We start from the raw sequence: 8,950 nt of genomic DNA, 5'->3' as shown, positions 1-8,950 counted from the left end.
GCCATGCGCGTGCCACTTCACTCCAGCCTGGACAACAGAGCGAGACCCTGTCTCAAAAAAAAAAAAGGTACAAGAAAAAGGATTATCAAATGGCAAAATCTTCAGTAGAATGAAATTGGAGGAAGAGTCCATTTGACCTGGTTCTTTGTTCCAAGTGACAGCCTCATAGCACAAAGACGAGGAGCATTTTCCTCTAACATCAGGAATCTTTGCAAAACTGTGCAGTATCAGGTCATTTATATGATGGTTCCCCAGAGAGGGAAGCTTCCTGAATTAGAAAAGAAATAAGAAGAAAATTATTTCCTTTTCTTATTGCTAAACTTCCTAAGATCCTGCCTTTCCTAGCCAATATTTAATATCAATAGAAAATGCTCATGTTGCAAACTAGTTAGAGTAATTCTTGAGTCTCCTCCATTGCTTCCTCTCTAAAAGAATGCATTTTAGGCCTGAAGCAATTTTGCATCACCCCTATGGAATGAAAATGTATACAAAATTTTCAGAAACCATTGGTCTCTTTTTGCCTGTACTTTCTAATAAAAATAAGTCATTTACCAAAACACATTCCTCTCCCATAATATCATAACTAATATAAGCCACATTTCTGCTTTTCCCAGGAGACATCAGAAAGAATGAAAACTCTGCCGCTGTTTGTGTGCATCTGTGCACTGAGTGCTTGCTTCTCAGTAAGTATTCACCCAAATAAGTTTTTTCCTTAACTATCAATAACAAACATTTAGTGTACCTACCTGAGACTTTCAAAGCATAATAGGCAACCCCTATTTCCAAGAAACTTGGCATCTTTTATTTCCAGAAAACATATAAATATGGATAATTGGCCGGTGCACTGGCTCACACCTCTAATCCCAGCACTATGGGAAGCCTAGGAGGGAGGATCACTTGAGCTCAAAGAAGTTCAAGACTAGCCTGAGTAACATAATGAGACAGTATCTCCACAATAACAAAAAAAATTAATTAGCCAGATGTGGTGGCGCATGCCTGTAATCCCAACTACTCGGAGGCTGAGGTGGGATCTTAAGCCTGGGAGGTCAAGGCTGCAGCAAGCCATAATCACACTACTATGCCACAGCCTGGGTGACAAAATGAGACCCTGTCTTAAAAGTATATACAGATAGGTAGATAGACTAGATAGATAGGTAGATAGACTAGACAGGTAGGTAGGTAGGTAGATAGATAGATAGATGATAGATAGATGATAGATAGATAGATAGATAGATAGAGCATAAGGAAATAATTTGTTTCATTTATCCAATATCTATAGAGCACAAACTTTATAGTGAGTGTGATGAGAACTGACACAGATGAAAACCAGATTTGTAAGGCCGTTAGGTCTTGTTGTGGAATATGGATTCAAATCTCTCAGGAAGTCTCATCATGATCAAAGCACTCCCAGGGGAGTTACATGACAGAATTCTTAGGAGAAGACAGGTAGCAGGTAACAAAAGCTGAGGTAAGGAGACTAGTCAGGAAACTATGGCAGCGGTCCAGATAAAAGATGATGATGACTTGTACTAAATTTCAGCAATTAAAAGATAAGAGTGGGTTTAGGATATATTTTAGTGATTGAGTCTACTATATCTTCTGCTGGATTGTATATGTGGTAAAAGAAAGAAATGAATAGGCTGGGCGTGGTGGCTCACGCCTGTAGTCTCAACACTTTCGGATGCCAAGGCAGGTGGATCACCTGAGGTCAGGAGTTCAAGACCAGCCTGGCCAACATGGTGAAACCCCGTCTCTACTAAAAATACAAAAATTAGCTGGGTGTGGTAGTGGGCACCTGTAATCCCAGCTACTCAGGAGGCTGAGGCAGGAGAATTGCTCAAACCTGGGAAGCAGAGTTTGCAGTGAGCCGAGATTGCATCACTGCACTACAGCCTGGGTGACAGAGCAAGATTCTGTCTCAAAAGAAAAAAAAAGAAAGAAATGAACAAAAATATTCTAGTTTGGGGCATGTTACATTTGAAATGGCTATTAGACTTCTACATCAAGATATCAAGATAACAGTGGATATATGTTGTCTGGAGTTCAGAAAGAAATCTAGGGGTAAAGTCTATATTTAAAACATACTTGAAGCCATGAAACCTTACAAGATCACCTAGGGAGAAAATGTAGGAAGTTTGGATATGGATAGAGAAAATGGAGGACCCACAAGAGGGGATAGGAAAGGATGGCTTCCAAAACCAAGAGAAGATTACAAAGTGGACCTTCTATCTTTAAGAAATGTAGGGTGTCCTGGTAAAGGAAAATTAAAATTAATAATGATATAATGTGATTACAAGGTGATACATGCTGTAATAATAACCATATTTTTCTCTAATGCTATGTACCTGTAAGTATTTATTCAATTTTATTTTGACGAAATTTCAAATAAGAATCAAGAAGTGGAATGTACTTTTTTATTGAATGAGGATGGATAGCCTCAGAATATTATGCCAGTAGAGTAGAGAGAGAGAGGGCAGAAGAACTGATGAAGTGGATGGCATTTACTCTTGGATATTCTCATATTTCTCACTTGCCATACAATATCCCCCAGAAAACAATCCGGCTTTTTCCCTGGACCCTAATGCTGATTTCTGTGACTGTAGAAGAGTGTTCAAGCTGGGCTCAGAAGATGTGGGCTTAAACTCATCTCTAATGTTTACCATCCCGATGAATCTTGAGCAATTTAGAATCTATTTATAGGGCCCCAATTTCCCTATGTGTGAAATAATAATAACACTATATGCTTCACAGGGCTGCTGAAGGGTAAATGAGAATTTATAAATTATAAAATATAGTGTAGATATAAAAATTATGACAAGATTATTGTAATCTCAGTTTACATACTAGTCGATAAGGCTTTAAGTTCTGAATATGCACAGTGATGTTAACTTTTTAATAAGTAAAGTTTTAATAAGGAATCCCTGGCTACCAACACCTCTATATTGAAAGAAATAACTTTCCAATCAACACAAATCATGTTATTGTGAAATGATGAATCTGGGTTGTTCTTTTGAGGTGGCCTTTTATCACAACTCCCTCAAATCCAGACACCTAAAGAATCCTTTCTTCCAAGTGCTTGGAATAAATAAAACTCTTCAAGCTGCCCAAATCTCAAAAAAGTCCCTGGTGAGAGAAAGAGTTTCCAAAGAACTTGAATATGAGAAGGTAGCACAGAAATACCTTGACCTGGTCCTTAGAAAATACAGGAATGTGAGATCAGGAATTCGAGACCAGCCTGGCCAACGTGGTGAAACCTCATCTCTACTAAAAATACAAAAATTAGCTGGGCATGGTGGCACACATCTGTAATTCCAGCTACTCAGGAGGCTGAAGCAGGAGAATCGCTTGAACTTGGGAGGCGGAGGTTGCAGTGAGCCAAGATCATGCCACTGCACTTCAGCCTGGGCGACAGAGCAAGACTCCATCTCAAAAAAAATAAAAAGAAAAGAAAATACAGGAATGTACCAGAGAGTAGCATCAACCCACAGCCAGAAAAGGTCAGTCCTGGAGCTCTAGCAACAACCTGCTTTGTGGAGTGATTTCAGGGAGCAGATAGTCTGGCTTCTGTCTTCCAGATATCCCAAAGAAAGACTTGAAAGGATGTATTCTGGAGTCAGATGAAGAGTTCTGTCAATTATAGCATTATTTAACATAATGCTTTCATTCTCTTTAAAAAAGGATCACAGATTTTCAAATGGTCATAAAAATAAGCTGGTAGCAAATGAAGAAATGAATTGTGCTTTCTAATTTCAATTAAATGTAATATTGGGCCGGGTGCCGTGGCTCACACCTGTAATTCCAGCACTTTCGGAGGCCGCGGCGGGAAGATCACCTGAGGTCAGGAGTTCAAGACCAGCCTGGCCAACATGGTGAAACCCCCATCTCTACTAAGAATACAAAAATTAGCCAGGCATGGAGTACACACCTGTAATTCCAGTTTCTACGGAGGCTGAGGCAGGAGAATCCCTTGAACCTGGGAGACGGAGGTTGCAGTGAGCTGAGATCACGCCACTGCACTCCAACTGGGTGACAGAGCGAGACTCCATCTCAAAATACAAAAGTAAAAAATGTAATCTCGGCCTTGCTCTCTTCTAGTTCTCTTCATTTCTGACTAATTTTTCTCCTCCTCTTCCTTCCCCAGAGAATTTGGCATTCCTCTAGTTATTTTAGGAGTCTTCTGCTTTCTCATACCCTCTTTCTTGCTGCAAGTGCCATGTGTCTCTCCTTCTCCTTCCCTTCACTCCAGCCTACTCTCTCCTTGTTCCTCATGTCTTCTCCCTCTTCTCTCCTCTCAGAAGTACAGTTTGCAATTGGAGAAACATCTCCTAAAAGTTACTTAGTCTGAGACTCAGTTTTCCCATCCATATAATGAAGATAATAACCATATACCCACCTTATGACATTACGAAGAAATTAAATAAATTTGTATCTGTAAACCTCTCAGAATAGGGCCTAACATAAAGTGAGTGTTATATAAAGACTTTTTTAATAAAAATAAATAATGAATGTGAACAGGCAGGCAGGGTTGCTATCTTTAATACACCCTCCCTGGCATATCTATGTTTATTATAAGGACCTCCATACTTCAGTCACCTAAACTCATACTTCAGAGGCATGCATTTTCAACTCCTTCCTCTCTCAGACTTCTCTAAATCCAACTCTAGTCCACAAGTTCTGTTATAACCACCTGTAACTGCCAGTCATAATAACTAATCAATATATTAAGTAAATCAAACAAACTAGTCACTTGATACATGTTCCAGGCCAAGCTAACATTAAAATTAATAGGATTTTAATTAATTTGTCTTCATATAAAAATGTGGTAGATATTATTTTGGTCACCTAAAGTAAAATAGCTGAAATTATTTTACATATGAATAAACGCTTTTAAATGTTAATATTTTATTCAATAAGAAATTAGTTATTGTTATCATTTCTATGCATTTACTCATTCAATTAATCGCTAATGAGTATCTGCCATACGCCCGGCATAGTTTTAGGTATTGGGCTTACAGAGGTGAATGAAAGAGGGGCCTTCGTGAGGCTCATGTGATTAAGGCAATGAACCACATAACTATTTCAAAGCAAACAGAATTAGACTTTGGATCTGGAATTTAATTTAATCCAAATCATTTTATAAATGAATAAGCTGACATCCAAGCACATTAAGTGACTTGACCAAAGTCACTCAGCTATTCAGTGGCAGACACAGGACAAAGCCAAACCTCTACTGCTGGTCTGTTGCAGCATGTTTCATACATGTTCCTATAAGATCTGGACATTCTTTGCAACATATTCAGAGACCATCTGGAAAGGGAAAGACTGAGATCATGGAATGTGAGGCCCTCAATCCTGCTTCAGTCAGAGCAGGTCCTTAATTATGTGGATTGCATATTCAATCTCCAGGGAAAGATCTGTTTGAACAATAGGACCTGTTCTATTTTATATGAGATAACAACTACCCCTGTAATGGAAAGGATCTCCTCAGAGATTCCTGGAGTCAGTGTTACCAATTCTGAAAACCTATGCCCTTTTAAGAGAGATCTATGGAAAAATACCAAAGTTACGTGAGTATCAGAAGCCATTATGTTAGCTAATGGTTGTTCCCAGTTGTGAATTAAAATTTCCTGGATAATTTAATTTTCTAAACAAATAATACTTTCTTGTATTGATGGATGTTGGGCAAAATGTCCAGATCTTAGAGGAATATGTTCGAAACACACTGCAACAGACCAGCAGTGGAGGTTTTAGTATGTCCTGTGTCTGGCATTGAATAATTGAATGACTTTGGGCAAGTCAGTTAACATGCCTGGATCTCAGTTTATTCATTTATGAAACTATTTGGATTAAATTAAATTCCAGATCCAAAATCTAATTCTATGACCTCTTTGCTTTGAAATAGTTATGTGGTTCATTCCCTTAATCACATGAGCCTCAGGATGGTCCCTGTTTCATTCACCTCTGAAAGCCCAGTACCTAGAAGCTATTTTTGAGGCTGGATATATTAGTCTCTGAGGAAGTTATCTTAGTTAAACAACTCAGCTAGTCTCTCAGAAGTTGTCACTTCATCTGCACTAAACTTTGTGTCCAAACAAAGCTTTATAACTTGCGACTGGAATGATTTACCCATTTGGTCATCTAAAAAGGGCTTCTATGAACATCATTAGGAAGAAAACGTAACCTATCCTTGTTTGGGATGTTCTCATTTATCCTGTTAATATTTCTTTTCTCCAATTTAATATAACTGGTCACTAAAAAATGTAGTATGAGATTGAATACAGGGAAGAGGGATATAAAAGGCATGAAGTATGTTTACAGGTAAGAAACGGAAACAGTGATGGTACTCTAACTCAAACAATGTCAGCAATGGCTAAAGGAAATAAAAATATTCATCTTGCAAAATGATGAGCCACATGGCATAGAAGTTATTTTCAAATTTTGAAGGACTTCTGGATCTTCTGTAAATCTGCCAAAACAAAATTAGGACCAAACGATGGAAATCTTCATGAAGAAAATTCTACTCAGTTAAGAAGGAAAATCCCAAAAAACAAACCTACATTCAGTGTCAAGAACTCTCTACCAGGCTACCTTAGGAATTACAGTAGTGAGTTCCTGATCAGAAGAGTTTAGATGCATAGACTAGAAAGCCTTTCAGCAGGTGTATTGATAAAAGATCAAGTATCAGATGTACAGTTGGACTAGATCAGTGTTCTTTTCAGATGTAAACACCTTTCAGAAATCATGAAAACCATTGGTGCTCTATCCAGACAAAATGCATAAACAAGCAAATTTTCTCTAAAAATTAGATGATTCATGAACCCCCGAATCATGAATTCTGTAATTCTAATTTTTTAAACAATAAAGTTAAAAGGTAATGACCAAAGTTGTTTCTCCAATTTATAAAGGCTAAAAACTGTTTCCTGAAATATGGAGAACATGAAGCTGGGGTGGGATATTTTGTTTGTTGGGGCTTTGTTGTTGTTTGGCTGTTTCGTGTTTTGATGATGGTAGATATGAGGGATGTAAGCCAGAAAGGGCTCCTGGATCTCAGCTGAATGTCTTTGACTAAAGTTTTGTGAACAGGCTGAGCAAGCAGGAAGCTTTTGTGCTGGGACCTCAGGCAGTAACTTGACCATTTTCCACCAGAGGAAGAAGAGAGGAACTGTAAGCACAAAAGTTCGTATCCAGCTAAGCATTCAGGCTAGAACCCACAGGAATATATTCATCCCAGCTATCTAGAGAGTAGACATTTGATGAAAGAAAACTCTCTAGTAGCAATTCTTTCTTGAAACTTGGTGAAATTAGGAAGATAATCACTTGACTCAATAATGTACTCTGGTTTCAAATCCCAGCATTCCACAAATACCGTTCATCTCATGGTCAGCAGTGATCACCTGATTGATAAATGGATACTTTTTTCCTTTCTTACATTTTCTTTCTTTTCTGCAGTTCAGTGAAGGTCAAGAAAGGGATCACGAACTACGTCACAGAAGGCATCATTACCAATCACCCCAATCTCACTTTGAATTACCACATCATCCTGGACTGCTGGTTCACCAGAAGCCGCTCATTAAAAAGTCCTATAAATGTCTACACAAACGCTGTAGGCCTAAGCTTCCACCTTCACCTAATAACTCCCACAAATTCCCAAATCCTCACCAGCCACCTAAACATCCAGATCAAAATGGCAGTGTGGTCAACCCTACCATAGTGGCTACAACCCAAATTCCATCTGTGACTTCCCCATCAGCTTCCACCAAAATTACTACCCTTCCAAATGTGACTTTTCCTCCTCAGAATGCCACCACCATATCTTCAAGAGAAAATGTTAACACAAGCTCTTCTGTAGCTACATTAACACCAGTGAATTCCCCAGCTCCACCAGAGACCACAGCTGCCCCACCCACACCTTCTGCAACTACACCAGCTCCACCATCTTCCCCAGCTCCACAAGACACCACAGCTGCCCCACCCACACCTTCTGCAACTACACCAGCTCCACCATCTTCCCCAGCTCCACCAGAGACCACAGCTGCCCCACCCACACCTTCTGCAACTACACCAGCTCCACCATCTTCCCCAGCTCCACCAGAGACCACAGCTGCCCCACCCACACCTTCTGCAACTACACCAGCTCCACCATCTTCCCCAGCTCCACAAGAGACCACAGCTGCCCCAATTACCACACCTAATTCTTCCCCAACTACTCTTGCACCTGACACTTCTGAAACTTCAGCTGCACCCACACACCAAACTACTACTTCAGTCACTACTCAAACTACTACTACTAAACAACCAACTTCAGCTCCTGGCCAAAATAAAATTTCTCGATTTATTTTATATATGAAGAATCTACTAAACAGAATTTTTGAAGACATACTGGAGCAATAGTATATTATATGTTGTAAAATGTTCTGTCATTTATAAGATGTGTTTCATGAGTGCAGAACTACCATCTTTACTTTTAGCACCAATCCCAACATGAAATTATATTACTCAGATTTAAAGCACTATCATTAATCTTTCAATCTAATTATTCACCACCACAAGACCTATTAACAAGATAAAATGCCTCTAACCTCAGATGCAGGTCTGAGGTTCAAAATAACTCTTTGGATCCTACAGAGATAGCCTACTGAGGGCAGAGAAAGTCCTCAGATAAAGAGAGAATATTGTATGGGCCATCAACCATTTACTTTTCCCTGAATGTTAGAAACTACAAAATCACTACCTTGTACCCCCATCAAAATCCCACCTGAACCATCTAATCCTATAAACATAAACGGGTAAAATTGGAACTTTCCAGATGAACAAAGACATCTAAATATCTGTAGATAGAAACATTTATCTATCTAAATATATTGATAGACCTGTCATTGTATTGATTAATGACAAAATCCTTTAGATAATTATCTTTAACTTTAAATAAAATTTTATTTCACAAATGTGA

At 38.8% G+C, this 8,950-nt stretch overlaps 1 protein-coding gene across 1 annotated transcript; it reads left to right on the top strand.

Annotated features, from left to right (window-relative positions):
* Positions 1–629: 629 nt before the first annotated feature.
* MUC7 (mucin 7, secreted) lies at positions 630–8,391 on the top strand. The gene is made up of 2 exons (XM_055296815.2): positions 630–683; positions 7,450–8,391. The coding sequence occupies exons 1-2, from the start codon at positions 630–632 to the stop codon at positions 8,389–8,391; spliced, it is 996 nt and encodes a 331-aa protein (XP_055152790.2).
* Positions 8,392–8,950: the final 559 nt, after the last annotated feature.

This window comes from Symphalangus syndactylus, chromosome 10 (genome assembly GCF_028878055.3).
Source record: "Symphalangus syndactylus isolate Jambi chromosome 10, NHGRI_mSymSyn1-v2.1_pri, whole genome shotgun sequence".
Taxonomy (NCBI): Eukaryota; Metazoa; Chordata; class Mammalia; order Primates; family Hylobatidae; genus Symphalangus; species Symphalangus syndactylus.
This window is presented reverse-complemented; position numbering and strand designations above follow the sequence as displayed.